General features: G+C 57.3%; 1 protein-coding gene across 1 annotated transcript in view; it reads right to left on the bottom strand.

The window, feature by feature from the left end:
- NKD1 (NKD inhibitor of WNT signaling pathway 1) overlaps positions 1-18,693 on the bottom strand; it is an 81,667-nt gene that overhangs the window by 3,109 nt on the left and 59,865 nt on the right. The window contains exons 5-8 of the mRNA XM_026494737.4: positions 9,776-9,882; positions 6,676-6,771; positions 1,289-1,436; positions 759-843 (exon numbers count right to left, since the gene is read on the bottom strand). Coding sequence (XP_026350522.1) covers positions 759-843; positions 1,289-1,436; positions 6,676-6,771; positions 9,776-9,882 — 436 coding nt within the window. The remainder of the gene's footprint in view (positions 1-758; positions 844-1,288; positions 1,437-6,675; positions 6,772-9,775; positions 9,883-18,693) is intronic.

The raw sequence follows: 18,693 nt of genomic DNA, 5'->3' as shown, positions 1-18,693 counted from the left end.
ATGGGCGGGAGCCTGTCACAATCTGGTCACTTCCTTTCCATTCCCCCCCAAAGGTACCGCCACCCGACCCCTGACTTCCGGCCACGATGCCTCCTACATCCTCACCCATCCTACACTGCCGTTACTTTATATTCCTGTTTAGTAGATTCTTTTCCTTAAACGCACTGTCTTCGCTTCCCTCCCTCCTTTCCTTCCCTCCCTCCTTTCCTTCCCTCCCTGCAGTTAAAGAAATAACAGGTGGAAGAGAATCGCAGCCTTACAATCCCTTAGCCATGATTCTGAAACCCAAAAAGCCTGAAGACAGAGATTTTTCATAACCTATTTGGCTGCCAAGGCTGCCCTAAGCCGACGTGAAGGTAGCTATAGCCTTTTACATCCCTTCGTGTGGATAGTCATGTGTCCACGCAGAAATTTCAGGGCATGAAATAGCGGGCTGCTGCCCAGACGCCAAACAGAATATATGAGAAATGCGCTGGGAACATCTCTTCTAAAAGCCAACGAATGCTGATTTCCAAAACATTTCTGGCCCAAAGCGTTTTGGACAAAGGAATGTGGACCTACATTTCTTTATTTTTTTAAAAACGGAATTTGATTTGTGAGCTTGTCCTCTGAAATCACTGCCCCCTGAAGAGAACCCAGACTGGAGCCCCCTGCTCAAAATCCCTCAGATGCAGGTACACAGCTGGTGCTCAATATGTGCACAGGTGCACTGGGCGGTCATGGCGTCCCCCCGCCACCCGCGCACACACCCACTGTACCTGAGTGGGGCTCGCTGCTTCTTCTCCCAGCTTCGCAGCTCCTCGGCAGGCTTGGTCTCCGCTCTGGGCCTCGCGCTCTGCAGGTCTGAGTCCCGCCCAAGAAACAGCCGGGTGAGCGGCTTACGCCCGTGCCCACCAGCTGCCTGGCTCTGCTGAGGTTTCTGAGCTCCCTGGCAGGCAACCCTCGACAGCTGGCCCACGGCGGCTCACCATGGCTCTGTGGGCAGGGTTCTCCAAGCCAGGACCAGACAGAGGGATCTCGCAGCTACCGGGCCCCTTACCTTCTCCCCCCAGACTCCTGGGCTGGCCACGTCCACACCCACCTCCAGGGCTCTGCTGACACAGGGCCTCCCACCTGTAATTCTTTTCTTACCCAAATCCTGCTCTTTCAAGGACCTGCTCAAAGTCCACCTGTCCACAAAGTCGCTCCCAGGGAAAGCCCCCAAGGCTCCCTTCCACTCCTCCCAGGTGGGGGGGTGTGATCCTTCCTGAGAGCTGGGAGTGGACTGGGCGGCCCCCCAGCCCCTCACCGGGGTGATTGAGAAGGATGCCCTTCTTGCCCTGGCTTCCGTCGGGGGCCACCGTGAGCTTCACCCGCAGCGTCTTGCTCGACGTCGGGGAATGGTTGACGGAGGAGTCGACCACCTCGTAGATGGTATGTAGCAGGCTGGTGATATCCTGCGGGGGAGCCAAGCAGAGGGCCACGCGGGGCTTCAGCCACAGGGCATCCCCGATCCTGGCAATCCGAGGGCCCTGGGAAAGCTAAGGAAGGGAAAGGCCCCTGGCTCCCCCAAAGTCAAGCTTAAGGCACAAACGTGCATGTGAGAGGTTCATTTGGGAGGGGATCCAAGGGCAGGGGCACAGGGGCAGGGGGCGGGGGATGACGGGAATGAGCAGGTCCAGCCACGGGCGACCGGGCTCAGTCGCCCTTGCGTCCTTGGAGGGACTGCGTGGAACCCACCTCCGTGAAGTCTCATCCCTCCCTGGTGGTGTTGCCCTGGGCGGGGGGGGGGGGGGGGGGGGGGGGTGTGACGCTACATTGCTGGGACTTCCAGGCTGTTCTGCAAAGGCTGAGGCAGTCCCACCCGAGAAATCTCTGATGGTGGGCACTGTCCACCCCAGCAGCAGGGAAACTGAGGCAGGTCGGGGAGACTGACGGGGAGAGGGGTACCAACAGCACCTGCTTCGGGTCTGAGGAGCTCCTTCTGAATAACAAATGCAAAAGTAGACGTGTTGCTCAAGATAAACTATTCTGTGAGAACTCGACCCAATCTCATCTCTCTGGACCCCCGTGACCCCCTCAAGTAGAACAGGGATGTCCAACCCGTGCTCTGTGCAGCGTCTCAGAGACTTCGGACTGGGGAATGGAGGGACAAAATAGGTGTCCCTTTGTTCTGGGGGTCTGCTAAGGTCGTTTGTCTGAGGGGGAGGCTTCCAGCTTTAAAGGCTGTAGGAAACTTCTGGAAAAGGTATTTGCTCTCTACAGGTCAGGCCCACGGATGGCCAATGATCTGCCCTGTGGCTCCTCACAGACAGACAGACTCATCCCTCACTTTATTCCCCACCCGTAAGCCATTCGGACAGAGGTGACAGAAGTGACACCAAGCACTGCCGTGGCCAGGCAGGTACACGGATGAGCAACCCGGAGAGGGGAGCCCACAGAGGTGGCACCCACTCAGCTCCACTGACCTGCCCCGTGGCAACGCAGGCTAAGGAAGGGTCATCCCGGAAATCCAGAATCTTCTGCTAAATCTTCAGAATCTCTGATACTGGAAACTCATTTAGTTTTTGTCAGCTCCCCATTTCCCCAACTCCCCAGCCCCTGGCCACCACCATTCCACCTTCTGACTCTCTAAATCTGACTATTCCGGGGACCTCATAGAAGGGGAAATCACACGGTATTGGCCTTTTTGTGACTGGTCTGTTGCCCTTAGCGCGAGGTCCCGGAGGTCCATCTGAATTTGTGTTCTGGCTCCTGGTAGGATTTCCTTTCTTTTTAAGGCTGCATTATATTTGTTTATCTTCTCCCCTGGGGACGGACACTTGCGGGGCTTCTGCCTTCTGGCTCTTGGGTAATATGCTGCTGTGGGCGTGGGGGTACAACTGTCTCCCTGAGACCCTGCTTTGCGCTGTAGAGACTCAGAAGTGCACTTGCTGGGTCACATGGGACTTCTGCATCTAGCTTTCCGAGGACGCTCATGCTGTCGTCCCAGCAGCCACGCCATCTGACATGCCCGCCCAGAACGCACAAGGGTTCTGATGTGGCCACTTCCTCAGGGACACTCGTCGTTGTCGGTCTGTTTGGGTGTTTGGTTGTTGTTGGGTTTTTTTTTTTAGTAGCCACTTAACACATGTCAGGTGGGATTCCAGCGGGGTTTTGATCCGCATCTCCTAATGATGAGTGATGTTGAGCCCCCTTTCATGGGCCTATTGGCCATGCATTTGTATATCTTCTTTGGAGAAATGATCAAGTTCTTTGCCCAAATATAATTGGGCTGCTTGTTTTCCTGTTGTGGAGGGTGCAGTTCTTTTTATATTCTGTATATTAATCTTCTATCAGAAACGTGATGTGCAAATATTTTCTCCCATTCTGCAGGTTGCCTTCCACTCTGCTGTGTCCTTTGATGCACATTAGTTTTGAATTTTGATGTAGTCAATTCATCTATTTTTATTTCGGTTGCCTGTGATAACTTAATTTTTAACAAAACCTTCTGGAAGGCTGGGCCCGCACATCTCAGGGCTACGTGGGGATTGTGAAGGCTGCCAGTTTGAGACCCAGGCTCGCTGGCTCACTCCGCAGTCTCAGCTCCTGCGGTCAGGCCCGCAGAGGACTCCTCTTCTCCCCACTTCTTCCCCTGAGCTGCTCTGCACACCCACATTTGCCCCCTCTTCTTCCCATCTTAGGAAGCCCTTGCAGGAAGGTGCCAGTATCTCCATTTTCCAGATGAGGAAAGTGAGGGCCACCAACATCATCCCCAAGTGTCCTATCCCACGCCGGGGGTGGGGGACAGTGACTGCACGCCATGCTCTAGTGATCCCAGCCGAAAAATCGACTCTTGCCTGCATGGGGCCCAGCACACAGAAGTGGGCCTGTGAATATTTATTGCACAAATGAACACGTACTTTCTTCTGAGTTGGGAAGCGAGCCCAGACGCCAGCTCTGGGCTGTAGCTGCCATGAGGTGGGAGCCTGTCTGCCCCAGCGCACAGAAACATGCCCGCAGGCAGCCAGCGAGCATGGAGGGGACCAGTATTTATAGTCAGCTTTGAGGAGTGGCCTTGGGGCTAAAAATAGAGCAAGGGGAAACACGAGGCTGGGTTCTCCCTGGACTGGAAGCCAGCCTCCTCGCTTCTCAGCAGGAGGAAGACACGATCCAAGGATGGCCTTCTCTAGCCCGGGCTGGGGCAGCCTCCTCGTGAGCCCTCACTTCCCTGCTCTTCCTCTCGTTACTGAGGGTAAAGAAAAGCAAGACGCAGAGCCAGACTGCAGCATCTGCCCGCGGGTTTCTGCAAGGCCTCCGAGGTGGGGGTCAACCCTCTTATGGTCAGCATTTCCAAACCAGCAAGGAATGAAGGCTGCGGCTAGCAGGGCCAGCGTGGTCTTCGCTGCCACACGAGTCTGAAGAGAGGACAATGCCACCGCACCCCCGAGAAGCCCAGCCCGGCTGCCTGCGTGGCCCGGACAGACGGCTGGGGCCACCGCCTTTCAGCTCAGTTACCCAAGCTTCCAGACTGCAATGTGTTCCCCTGTGAAGATAATTACACCGCAGCTGCCATTCCCAAACAGGATGGGGGGGAACGGCGGTGCTCACTCCAGAAAAACCATAACCCCTCGCACAAAGCATCACAGCTGGAGGGAGACAGGGGTTCACCTAAACCATCCCCCGGCCTCCCCAGGGTCTCCAACCAAGAAGGGTTTCCACTGCTTCCCAAGTACCCAGGCTCCTCTTGGGGCTTTGCCTGCCCAGAACCCATTCCCCTGCCCCCTAATAACAGTATGTTGATTTTACTTTGTGAGCCGACTACACGCCCCCTCTCACTTTCAGTCTTTGTGGCTCATGTATCCAGTAACTTCCCCCGGCTCCACGACCCAGAGTAGGCCATCTCAAGCCATCGCAAACCCATGGCAAAAATGACTGGGTCAGGGACACTCATGTGAGGTGGTCAGAGCCAGTGAGATTTAGGTCTGGAACTTCTGAATTGGGAGGGTTGCTGAGAGTCCCAGATAGAGGGAAAATGTCAACCATCACCTTGCTACTGGCCAGGGGAAAGGCTGCCAGACAACGAAGGATCGCAGATGAAACCAAGCCACTGCAAGTAGCTAGTCCTGAAGGCACCAAGCCTCTGGATCCAGCCGCGCCTGAAGTCAGTGCCCTGGACCACCATATACTCCGTTTTTGTTTTTTTTTTAAACCAATAGCAGTTTGCTGGGGTTCTGTCACTTACATCCCCAAGAGTCCTGAGTGATTGAAAGTCCCTCCCAGCTTCTTCTCCCACCCTGTTGGAACATTCCTTAAGCCACGGCCTAAGGAAGAGATGCCCTTTGTTCACCCAGGTGTTCCTTCTGGCAGCTTCTCCTGCACCAGTCACAGAAAAGAAAACCTGTAGCCCTGAACCAAGCAGGGAGAGAAGACAGCAAAGCTTCTCTGGGGACACCCCGGGTGCCCCTGTGAGCTGGACGTGAGGTGGGCGTGGAGCCAGCCATGCTGCTCTCAGAGCAGGTCACACATCTGAAAGCCAGCGCCTCCTGGGGAGGGAGACGATGCCCCAGAGGGACGGCGGGGAAAGCCACGAGGAGGCAGAAGGGGTGGCACCCAGGCCCAGGGTAAGAGGAAGGCAGACACTGCAGTAGCTCAGACCAGGTCATGGCCCTGCTTCAACCACCCACCAGGGGCTTCCCTGAGCCCCAGGAACCCAAGCCAGGGCCTGCCCTGCCAGCTCGGGCCACAGCCCGGTGTCCTGGTGGGCACCCACCACACAGTCTCGTCTGGCACCTTAAACACCCCAAGCACTCCCGCTCTGCACCTGCCGGGCCTCTCTCCCCCAGCTCTGCAGGCCATGCTCGCTCGGCTCCGCGACGCCTCCCCCAGGAGGTTTCCTAGACACATGGGCCCCTCTCTGTCACACTGTTTATCTCCTTCACCAACCCCGTCACACCTCAGGACTGTCCTGTAATTGTTTGGGGTGGGCCTCCCTCAGCAGCTGTCAGAACCACGGGCCGGGAGCCATGTCTGCACTGTTTGTCCCCTTGTCCCCACACCTAGGGCACAGCAGATGCCCACAGAGGGTGCTCAGTATCCAGACAGAGGCACGGAAGAAGGGTGAGAGGTGCACAGGGAGGAAAGAGGTGCGGCAGGAGCCCTGAGGGGAGAGACGCCGGCGTTCAGAGGGAGGAGGGAGGCAAAGAACGGGCCCGTGAGCAGGCCAGGCACAGAGCTCTCGGGGCTGGGGGTGCTCATTCCTTCCTCGGCGGAAGGAGGCCCTGCCTGGCCTCTGTATGCCCACCTGGCCCCAGCTCCTGGGCACACTGGCTGAGTTGGGTAGCAGCCTGGGATGGTCGCAACCCCTGCCCTAGCCAGAGCTCTCGGACTCCAGAGAGGAAGAGGCAGGACAGGACTCTGTTGGGACTCAGGGTTCTCCTCCTCCGGGGAGCCCTCAGACTGCATCTCACCCTTCCCCTTCCCCAGTGGGAGCAGTGCCTAGGCTGAGTGCAGGGGAGCCCGGCTCCCCCTTCCTCTGTCCCTGCTGCCCACTCACTGGGCAGCTCTGGGACACCCCTCCAGGTCTCCCTGAAGCTCCAGCAGCCTCGATCCCCTCCCCACACCTCCCCACCGCCTGGCAGGGCGCCCTGGAGAAGGGGGAGGGGCAGGAGTGCCCGAGGGTGTGGCCAGGGCAGCAGGCCCGGCAGGTGCACTCACCTCACGGGTGACCTTGCCATTGTTGTCGAAGTCGTACAGGGTGAAGGTCCACTCCTGCCGGCTGTCCTCTTCCACTGACACGTCACACTGCAACTCCTGGACACAGACAGACAACCCACGGGCATGGCTGGAGTACCCCGAGGCCAGGTCACGGGGCTGCCACCTCCCCACGGCCCTCCTCAGACCTTGCGTGAAGGAAGAGCACAACGACCAAGACGTGAGGGGCCGGGTGGGGAGGCCAGGCGGGCAGGGGAGGTCTGGCCCAGGGAGAGAGGCCTGTGGGGGTGCCAGACAGCCTCTGGGTCTTTGAAGGCAAAGGAAACACCGGGGGGTGTGAGCTGGGGGTCTGAGAGGAAGCTCCAGGGCCTCAGGGAGACTGAACTCGGACCAAGGGACAGACGTTACTGGAAGACACAGGGACCCGTAATAGGAAGCTACGGCAGGACACCCAGGGTGGCCCCCCGACCTGGAAGGCAGAAGAGGGTGAGCGAGCATTAAAAGGTAAAGCTCCAGCTCAGCCCCGGTGGCAGCCAGTACGTGGCCCTCCGCGGCTGTGTGACCCTGGGCGTGGCTTCTCTGTACCTCAGTTTCCCCTCCTGTAAATTATGGGAAAGGCCAGTACGGATCTCACAAGGCTGCTGGGAGCACCCCACATCCCCTCAGCGTTCCTGGGCAGCTGTGGTGGACAGCTCCCGACCTCCCACCTCAAGCGGCCAGCTTCTGTGTCTGCCGAAGACCTAAAGAGCTGGGGCCTGAATGCCCGGGGCAGCCTGAGGCACTCTGCATGGCTCTCCGGGGGGGGGGGGGGGCGGCAGGACTGAGCCCCAGCTGCCCTGGCGCGGATCCACCCATTCACCCACAGGTACTGGCTTCCCTCCTTTGCTGCTCCCTGGGATCACCTGCCAAGTCCTTGCCTCAGGCTCTGCAATGGGGCACCTGGAAAAAGCGTGGAACTGTTTGGCACCTAGAGAAGTCCAATTAATGACAGTGGCTGCCATTGTCTTTGCTGTAACGTTAACATATGATGTACGAAATGTTAACAACCACTTCATTATCACCGCTCACAGGACCCGACGTGTCTAACCACAGGCACCCAAGCTGGGACGTGATGAGCTCTGTCCCTGGCAGTGCGTATGCAGGAGCCAGCCGAACACCAGATAGAAAGCTCGAGAAAGGCTGGCTGTTTTGGCAAAGAGGTTCACAAGATTTTATGAAAACAAGCAAAGATGCTCCCAGGCCATTCAGCTGCCCTCTCCTTTTGCAGGAGGACAGACTCAGCCTCCCAGAGAGGGGGGATACCCAGCCTCTGAACGCTGACAGGGACGAGTGCCCGAGCGCGGCGTCCCTGCCCCCAGCCTCTGCAGCTCGAAGCCAGTTCCCTCCAGCAGTCCTCGGGCGGCCCACGCGGAGTTCAAAGCCAGCCTTCCCTCAGTTGTGACATGCCCGTCTGATACCTGCCAAGTGCCCGCTCTGCTCTGCGAGGCACCGTTTCATGTAGCTCAGCGCTCGCCCCGCACACATGCCCACACGCGCACACACACACGCACACACACACTCGCACACACAGCATTTATCTGATTCCTCTTCCCTGGCCCTTCTGCACCGCTCCAAAGACAGCTCGGGGTTCAGTAACTATTCCCCCCAACTTCTGTCATATATGTCTTTTGTCCCCCTCCCCAACCACCGCCACCTGGGCTCCCCAGGGAAGTGAGACATCTAGGTGTGAGCCTTCCCTCTGCTGCTGCCCTCGGCCCTCGGCCCTCAACCCCCTCGACCACCCCAGAAGACACGCAGGCACTCCGGTGGGCTCTGGGAAGAAGCTAGCCACCCCAGCTCCCCAGCTGGATGCTGCCCGCCCCCCAGTCCTGCATTTAGGGCCACTGTGAGCCACCTCACACCCTGTCCCAGTCATCTCCCCGCAGCACCTGCCATCACTGCACAATATGACGCAGCGCCTTCCCACGCGGCTTGCGGCACGGACAGGCCTCTGGGCCTTTGCTCCTGCCATTCCCTCGGCTGAAAGTGCTCTCCTTAACCCAGAGGCTCTGTGTCCTCACCTCCAGCCTGACCGAGGCGGCCACCCCCTCCGTGAGCTTCCGGACCCCCGTCACATCCCTGACTGTGCAGTGTCCAGGTCTGGGTCACCGTCCTGTCCCCCTCGCCGCACTGTGCTCCGGGAAGGCAGGAGCCCTGCCCAATTCACTGTGGGGTCCCCCAGTACCCCGCAGGTGTCACTCAAGCTTGGCTGGAAGGAAGAAGGAAAGCGCTGACATGATAGCGCCACCCTTTAAGCATGTTAGGTGCGTTACCTTCCCAGGCTCACAACAACACCCCAGTAACATAGACGGAAACTACCCCCATGTCCCAGGGGAGGCCAGTGGGGCAGTGGCAGAGCTAGGATGTGAACCCCAGCCTGCCGGCTCCAGAGCTATGCCCTAGTGGTCTCAGGGAGGGAAGCAGAGGAGGAAGGGAGGAGAAGGGAGGGCAGAGAGAAGCCGGTCAGCTCCACGCCGACAGGTCCGGCTTCCGCTCTCCAGCACCCGCCCTGCTTGGTCCACAGAAGAGCGTAACGTACTGTTTGGGACGGGGCAGGACAGACAGACTGCAAGCTTTAGGGGGGCGTGTTCCTTTAGTTGTTGACCACATGGGGAAACTGAGTCCCAGATAGGGTAGGGGACCTGCCTAAGGCCTCCTGCCTCCTGGCATCCAGCCTACCCGAGAGCCCCCACATGTTCCCCAGAACAGCCCCAGGAGTCGGAATGACTTCTTCAGCTAACGAGGAAACCGAGCCCAGAGGGGAAGGCAGTCACCTAGTACAGTAATGCCAGGGCCAGGGCCAGGCCCCACGGTCCCCCTCACGTCCGCCCCCAGACTGCCGGGCCACAGCCCAGTGGGATGGCGGTGCTCAGTCCTCAGGGCCTGTGTGGAGCTGGGGCAGCCCCCGACGTGGCGGGACAAACCTCCCACAAAGGACAGCTGTTCACACAGGAGGTGAAAGGCCTTTGCATCTGGACAGGCCTCAGCTTCCCTCCTCGAAAAGCACCTCCGAGAGGACAGAAACCCTTCTCTCCAGAGCCCAGCACCAGGACAGGGAACTTACTTCAAACTTCAGCTGTTTCTTGGAGCCCGGGCAAGATTCGCTCGCCTTCTCCCTCCTCTTCTCATCTCCGCTGGCCACCCCGTCTGTCTTCTCGGGAGGCAGGGCCACTGTGGGGAGGGCAAGTGAGACAGCGTGAGGATGGTCCCCAGCTGGGCCTCCGGGCCACCGCCCCCACTGGGGCTTTGTTCTGGGGACCGTGAGGAGGAGCGCCAGGGTGCTGGGCCCTTTCCTGCCCTGCCCGTGTGCTATAGTCAAAATCCCTTTGCTCTCTGGCCTCTGGTAATGTCCACGGCTGCCCGAGGGGAGACCCCCACCCCAACCCCGTGCTGGCCACTCAGATGACCCCAGGGTGCCTCAAGGCCACCATTCTCTGCCCCAACTATAGAGCCCAGATAAGCAGCCTGTGGCCAGCCAGGGCCCTCAGACCAGAGGCAGGCAGACAGGGAGCTCGTGGAGTGTGGCCACTGTCCACACAGTCTCACTGCCTTCCCTGCTGACATTCTGGCCTCCTCAAAGATGCCGCCTCGTGGGCCCAGTGAACGGCACTCTGGTGAGTGGTCAGGAAGACTGAGAGAAGCAGGAGGCAGGGGGCCTCCCTCAGGCGGCCTGAGAAGCAGCCTTAGTCCCTGCTCGGGTCCTCCAGACACTATGTGTGACCCAGGGCGAGCGGTGCAACTTCTCCAGACCTCCCGACTCGTTTCCCCAGCTCTCCAACAGGGATCCGGACAGTCCCCTCCCCACGGGATCCTCGTGTGGATTCAAAGAGCTGGGACTGAAAAGGCCAAGGGCCCAGGGCCAGCACGCAGGGTCCTGGAGGCTGCTAGTAGTTACAGTCAAAGGAATGATGTCCCCTCCCCGCTCAGTCTCTCAGGAATCGGCACAGTCGGTAGCTAAGTTTTCTCAAAACGGAGGCTTTGGGCATGCAAAAGGACGTGAAAGCATCATCTCAAACAGAGGCAGCCTGGGATGGCTAACAGGACAGGGAGGGAGGAGCTGAAGATAAGGGTGCTTTGGTCACCCGTCCAGACGGGCGGGGACAGGAAGGCCACGGCGGCAACAGACTGACCTGACTCCATCCACAGCTCCCCTCCCAACTGGGCCTGAGTGCCCCCATCTTTCTCTTCACTCCAGGTACACCCAGAGGGATGCGGGGGGGCCGGCCTGCGATGCCCCCACAACCAGGCAACAAGTCCCTAGAGCTGGCAGCGATCCAGCAGGAGACCCTGCCTCAGTCACAGCCCCCAGCTCCCTCGTGGTGCTTTCGCAGAGTGAGGCCGATAAGGACAAACCTAAAAGGAGATCTAGCTCCTCAGAGGCCTCGGGGCGGGGGGGGGCTTGACGGCGGTGGGGGGAGGTGACTGACACGGATGGCTTCTGCTCTAGTGGATAAAACCAGGCCCTGGGGTGCCTGGGTGGCGCAGTCGTTAGGTGTCTGCCTTCGGCTCAGGGCGTGATCCTGGCGTTCTGGGATCGAGCCCCACATCAGGCTCCTCTGCTGGAAGCCTGCTTCTTCCTCTCCCACTCCCCCTGCTTGGGTTCCCTCTTGCTGGCTGTCTGTCTCTGTCAAAAAAAAAAAAACCAGGCCCTGCCCTCCCTGCTCTTCCAAAGCCAACAGCGCCGTGGCCAGGCCAGTCCGTGCACTGCTGAGTCCTGGGCAGTCAAGTGGGCAGTTAGTCGGTGACCCAAGGACAGCCGAGCACACAGCCTGGGCCACCCTGATCCCCCCCACCCCCCAATCTGCCGGTCTCCTGCTGGGCCAGAGCAGCCGCCATCGTGGCATGAGATGGGGTGCAAGGCAAAGTGCTTCTCCCAGGCTACGAAGCACGAGGCACCCCGGCCGCCCCCATTTAGAAGGCAGCTTGTCAGAGCGAGTCAGGGAGCGGGGTCTCTCTCCATTGCCAGCCCCCAGCATCTCCGGGGGGTGCAGCTGAGCTCAGTGGGACCGTCCTGGTTGAGAGCACTGGTATCCTGGGTCCATATCCTGCCCCTGCTACTGACTGGCCCGGGCAGCTTCGGCAAAGGCGCTGGACTTGTCTGGATCTTGGGCTCCCCATGTGGAGAATGGGGATGAAATGGTTTCTTCCCCACAGGGTGGTTGGGGTGGGGGGAGGCAACGAGGCACGTGCCTCCGTAGCACAGTGGTCTGTATGCAATAGGTGCTCCATAAAAGCTGGCTTTGCCAAAGACGGAGGGGAGCCATGGTCCCAGCGGACAGCCCAGATCCGGGTGATCCCCCTCACCCCCAAAACCGCCCCACTGGACAAACCATGGTGCCCTTCTGGCTGGCAACATCCTCTCTTCAGCCCCCCTGCGGGGCATGGGGGGAGAGAAGAGAGGAAAACAAAGCCCAGCTCCATCTTCAAAGCTGCAGCCTCCCTCCGCAGAGGTCCTGGCTGGAGATGTAAGCCAGCCAGGCTTATCGAAACCAAACTTCAAGTTCAAAGTTATCAGAAAACCAGCTTCAGGTTCAACCTTGCCTTTTAAGTTCCACTTGATAAAATCCAAAGGAAAGAAAACTCTGTCCCTTCTCCCTCCTTCTCTGGGGCACCCCTCCTCACACGCAGGCCCTCCCCGCCTCCCCTCCTTCCTCCTCACCCACGGGGGTGGAACGCACCCCCCTTGAAGAGCTCACGCTCTTCCTGTGTCTTCTCTAAAGACCAGCGTGGTCTGGATTGCCTTCTCATCACCAAGGGGTCCCTCATCCCATCCCAGCTCAGAAAACCTCCCGGACACCCACAGGACTGGCCACCGATGGGTCGCAGGACCAGGAGCTATCCTGCCCCGGAGCCCTGCGGGCCAGGAACAAGGACAGTCGGCGCCCTCTGCCCCCACCGAAGAAGGCCCTTCACCCTGTCCCTGTCCCGGCCCAATGGGCCGAGGGGGTGCCAGAGCTGATCAGAAAGCCTAGCAGACTCCAGTGGCAGAGGCAGGGGCTGGGACTCGGGGCTCTGCTTCTACACCCACATGTGAACCTCTCAAACCAAACACCAACCAGCAGCCAGCCCCGCCACCCCTGTGCAGCCCGAGCCACCTCCATCCATCCATCGCTGGGCTCGTGGGCACAAGGAGCGTAAAAGGTGCTCGCTTCGGGCTGTCACGGTCCTGCCAACCAGCAAAGACCATGGCATTTTTATCGGGATGGGGTTTGGTGCCGGATTCTGAGCCCATTCTCTCTCTCCTACTCCTGCTCATACCAGAGATTGTTTTCCCCCAGAGATGATCTTCAGGGGGGCATAATTTCAGAGGGACTCCGATCATTCTTTAATCACTCACAGTAACAACAGGAGATACTGCTAATTTGAAAGAAGAAAGGAAAGCTGGAGGAAGGGTAGAAAAAGGAAGGGAAGGGATGGAGAAAGGAGGAAAGCAAAGCCTTCGAGTTCCAAGACTCGCGTTCTGGGTTTATATCCTGCGTTCATATCATTGCCTGTGACGTACCTTTAGATGACTTAGAGCAGAGGCTGGTAAGCTATGCCCTGTGAGTCAAACCCAGCCCACCCACCGCCTGTTTTTGTAAATAAAGTTTTATTGGGACACAGTCACGTTCATATGCACTGTGTATGGCCGCTTCACTCTGCGATGGCAAAGTTCAGTAATCACAACAGGGCCTATATGGCCTGCAAAGCCTAAAAGTTGTACTCTCCTGGTCCTTTATAGAAAAGTTTGTGAACTACACTTAGGTACCCTTCCTACCAGGGTACCCTGATAAGCAGGTTGCAGGCTGGATTTCACCTGCTGCTCACCTGCTTAACTGGAAACTCTTGTGCAGTACACAACCTGCCCAACCATACACAGTAGGCATGGACGAAAGAAAATGTCAACTCTGATTTCTTCAAACCAATTCTCAGCTCAGACGAGTCTGGGGGTGGTGTGCGGAGCTCCTTCTCTTTGGAAACTGCTCCCTGTCCCTCCTCACGCCATGGCTGCGAGGAGCCTGCTGGCTGTGTTTACCAGATGATGGCTCTCTCCCACATTAGCTCCCAACCTGGCATCTCTCCACCCCCAGCAACTGCCAGATTAAATGCATTACTTGACCATCTTCACCCGGCTCCCTTTGATGTTCCCTTCTCAAGCTTCAAAATACCTTTTGGAGGGAGATCAGACAGCATTAAACAGAATTACTAATTAATTAAGCAAAGTTAAATTTTAAACACTGTTTGTTGTGTTAGCCAAAAGCCTGAACAGAACAGACTTTTTTCCTCCACTGAGATCAAAGACAGTCTCTTCCCTGTCCCTCCCCCAGTTTAAAAAGAAGAGGGGGCTGGGGAGGAAGAGAGGGAAAGAGGAGAGTACAGAGGAGCACCAGCGAGCGAGGAAAGACCCGCGTGGGGATGGTCGGGATGGATGTTGGGGGTGATCATGGGGTCTAGACTCCCAGCCCTCACCGCGCACCCACAGTCCCGATGGGAGACATCAACAGCTCATTTGGGACCGCATGCTGGGAGAGCCCCGGTCACTTCCTCGAGCCTGTTTAGCCTGGCAAATAGCAGTGACCCAGACAGCAGGATGGCACAGCCCACCCAGCCAGAAGCTGCTGACAGCTGGCACCACCCAAACAGGGTGAGAAGAGGGCTACAAAATAAAACAGATCTGCCCTCCCGCAGCCCCACCCTCCCTGGCACCCAGGCAGGACCAGCACCTCAGGGCTCTTTCCTGGGGGGGCGGGCTTAGGGTCAGCTGAGAAGCCGGTTGTGCACTATACAACTCTAGGGGGCGCCATTCACAGACTGGACCTCACACTCTTGTATATTGCCAGTGATATTTTTTGGACAGATGGCCGAAAGTTGTCTGGAGGCGGGGGTGGGGGGGATTGGAAACTCTTTTCTTTACTTGGCACGAATGCATTTGTGGCGAGCAGAGTTTGGTCTCGCCCCATCCGGCCCAGCACTTCATTCTGCCCAGTCTGATCTGGGATCTTCCGAGTCCTTCCCAGGAGCCTGCCACATCCTGGCGGCCAGACTGCAAGTCTCGTGGGAGCCGGGGTCCTGCCGCCTAGTGCCCCTGGGATGCCCACAGCACACGCACAGGGCAGCCAATCCACGCCAGCATGCTAAGTGGCACCAAACCCCAGAGGCAGACACAAGGAAGGCCGTATAAAAAACACACCATCAATTCCAGCTTGACTGAGATCGGGAACCGGCGTGAGAAAGCGGGTGCTTGAAAGAGGTAGGTCTGTTTCTGAATCCCATACTTAGGCTAAAATCCAAACCCTGGAGGATCCGAGCAAACACCGGCTTATTTTAACACAATCCAGAGAGGCCTGGTTGATAATAAATTTAGGAAGCAGGGACAAATTTGAGATCTCATTATGACAATTACCAGCCCCCCCTCCCCGCCCCCACCAGAGACCAGAAATGCTTAACACTCAGACGGGTGGTTCTCTCTGCCCGGTTACCTGCCACGTTCTTCTCAGTTGCTATGACGTAAGATCTAACACAAGCCAGAGCTTCCTTGCTGGAGTTTGGACACCCACCCTAACGTCTCCACAGGCCCTTCTCAATTGTCCGCGTGCAGATTATCTGCTGCAAATATTTTAGTCTCGGGGTGGCTCGCCAGGATGTTTCTGACTCCCCAGCCCCCCACCAGCAGCTGTTGGAGGGAATGCAGATGAATTTTAATATTAGCCTATGCCAAATATAATTAGGCGGGTCAATCTGCTGCCAGTAAAAAGAGAAAGATATCATATGTGCATTCCAGGCCAAATGGTTTCTCGCATCATTTGCGCGAGGCTCTCCTGAGGGAGCGAGGGTCCGAGAGACGCGCCAGTCTGCTCGTCAACGAGCCCGGCAGCAGGCTGGTGAGGTTAGTGGGTACGTGAGCTATTCTGTTAGGGCCTGTTAAGAGCACCGGGCCGGGTCGGTTCCTGTTTGCATCTTACCAAAGAGGAAAGCAACCTGAAGAAGCAAAATGGATGGGGCCACAGATTTCCCTGCCGAAAATGATTCGCCTGCTGCTGTCTTTCGGCCCAGTCTCTCCACTGACCTGCTCTTTAGTTTTGGACCCAGCCGTGCGCTCACGCTGTTATCCCTGCCAAGAACACTTGCCCTGGCTTGAAAGCTCCTTCAGGTCTTCCGCCCAGGCCCTCCAACCTCTGAGAAGGTGCCTGCAAGCCCCCAGGGGCTAGGTTAGGGTTCCCCACTCAGTGAGTCATCCGTATTACTCCACTATCATCATTACTCCGTTAATTCGATCTTTCTACCGTAGCCTAGATGCATCGACACTGTCATTGCCATCACCATCACCATCATCATCATCAAAACAAGCCAACAGTCAGTAGCACAAGCAGGATTTGAACCCACAAGTGTAGAAACAGAAGAACGAAAATCGCCGTTTCCTGATTCCCCAGCCACTGGTCTCCCCACTCTGTCACCCAGTAGTTGACACCTGCTCCTGTGTGTCCTGCAGCCATCGTCCCCCTTCTGAGAATAGCATCTGGGTTTCCTCCGGCGGGCCCCTCCCCCCCATCTCAACCCCTCCTTTATGGAGGGCTGAGCCCACTCCAGCATTGGGGATGCACCCAGCACCCCGCCCCGACATGAGGCATTTTGTCCTGAAAGCCCCTGGGGGCTGCTCCTAGGTCGGTACTGAGGTACAGTTCATCCTGAAACCAGTGAAGCTGAGCTCGTGGGCCCCTCACCTGCACGGGCCCCGGCAACGTGCTCACATGGTCGTTTGGTCTTTCGATACTTTCACATTTAGGCATTTTCACCTCAATTGGTTACGACCACTGTCTCCTTCCTTTCTGACTCCCAAGCAGCCTCTTGCGTCTCGCAATGTCAGAGTGAACACAGGCATTTCTGGAATGGAGCTAAGGGAAGGCTGAGTTGGAAATATATTTATTTAAGTTTAGCAGGATAGATCTATCGTCTGGCTCAAAGTTATAAAAGAATCGTGCAAAAAATAAAGAAGAGAATCGTGTATTCTTTTTCTTAAGGACGACCCCCACACTGGACAAGCTTCCGGTGCCGTACAACCTAGATCCACCCGGTGAGAACCAAACTTTGGCAAAAAGTATTGAGCTTGGGGGCTCTCTTTCACCTGAGGGGGCTGAGCTCACAGGATGGGAGCCCCCAGAGCTGGGTGGCCACCCTTTGCCACCTGAGCGGGAGAGACCAACACAGGGGCAGAGGGAGAGGTGACAGAGGAAAAGGGGGGGAGGGAGGGAGTGTGTGTGTGTGTGTGTGTGTGTGTGTGTGTGTATGACATGGTTTGCACTCCTGGATCCAGCTGGCCCTTTTTAGGCAAAATCCACCCGAGCATTTTTCAAGATCGTCAGCTAAAGCTTCAGTGCGTTTGGGTTGACGGTCAAAAGAACCCAAAGAATCCTGACTGAAGTCTGAGCCCCTGCTTATCAGGACAAAAACCACCACCACCCAAAGAGGAATTGACGTAATGCGGCGGGATTCTCCAAGGTAGTTTCTGGCACTTTCCACCAGTGGGTGTCTACCCCTTCCTGAGACCAGACATGCCAGCCTGGGTTTTTTTTCTTCCACAATCTTGCCTCCCCAGGCTGCATTGTATCGTAGGGAGATTTTATTTAAGGACGAGTTGTGACTGAGGGGAAAAAGGAAAGGAAAAAAAGAGGAAAGAAGGAAGGAGTGGAGGGAGGGAGGGAGGAAAAAACCTTCCAACAAATAGCATTCTAGCCTTTTCCCTCATCAGAGCATAAGGTTGATAGCCACTCTGCTTTGAGGTTTGAATCGGGTTGAAACGAAACATCTGTTCGGGGAGGGAGGGGGGAATGCCGGCAGAGAGGGAGCAGGAGAGAGAAAAAAGCTTTTTTGGGCTAAAAATACCCTGTCCCTTCCACTCTCCCTCCCTCCCCGCCCAAGTTAAAACATGTGATGAAATTCAACTTTTAAAATCTAACCCCGAGCTACTCGAAACTACTAAAGCTGCCTTGGTATCTGACACAAGTCAGAATTTCCACTGTTCCAGCTGAGCTTTTATGAAGAACAGACTCGAGAGAAGCTGCTGTCCCCCGGGCTGCTGGGGGGACTGCCGCCGAGTGGAGTTGGGCCTTGCTGACACTCACAGGAGGATGGGCTCTGAACTGAGAGCCGCAGCCAGCGGGGTGTGGCCCGCCTGCCCTCCGTTGGGGGGGGGTCCCCGCTGCTCCCCAGTCATCTCCTCCTCCTCCAGGACTTCCAGGGAACCACTGGCCAGCCCCAGTGATTGACCGGTGCCCGGGAGACATGCAGGGCCCTCTGTGGAGACGTCCTTAAAAGTCCTCCCTCTCTCCCTCTCTCTCTTTCTCGCTTGCCCCACCCCCAAGCTGCTCCCTGACCTCCAGACGCAGTGTCCAACTGTCTGTCTACTTGGCATCTCTACTTGGATGTCCAACAGCCATCGGGAACCCGACATGCCCCCAAGAAACAGCCTTCCCTGTCACCTGCCCGAACCCCCACCTCAGAAGAGGCCCCAACCTTGCTTTTGGTCCTTAAGCTGGAAGTTCAAGGTGGGGCGGGTTGGGGGCCTAGGATCCCTTTCTTTCCCTCATCCACCCCCTCACCCCACCTCCCATCTCCCACGCCTACCCCACCAGGACCCCCATTTCTCTCCGGCCCCACAGCCCCCATGCAAAGCCGACACCATCACCCTCGCCCGCACTACTGGAATCATGTCCCATTGTCATGGCCTCCTTCCTCCCGCCTGCACGGCCCATCCTTCCGAGAAGGCACAAGTACCTTGTTAAAATGGAAGTCAGAAGCTGGCACTCACCTTGCCTACAATTTTCCAATGCTTTCTCTTCAAAAAGCAGCATAAAACCCAAGCGTGTGGTCCCACCCTTGCTGACTGGCCCACCCTTGTCCCCCAGTGTCCCCTCCTGCCACATAGGTCTCCCTTTTGTGCTTCCCTAAACCCCAAGTTCCTTCCCCTTGGGGTTCTGCTTGCTGGCTCCTTCTGTCTGCTCTCCC

This window comes from Ursus arctos, unplaced genomic scaffold, assembly GCF_023065955.2.
Source record: "Ursus arctos isolate Adak ecotype North America unplaced genomic scaffold, UrsArc2.0 scaffold_19, whole genome shotgun sequence".
NCBI lineage: Eukaryota > Metazoa > Chordata > Mammalia > Carnivora > Ursidae > Ursus > Ursus arctos.
Note: the sequence above shows the minus strand (reverse complement) of the source record. Positions and strands in the feature narration are given on the sequence as shown.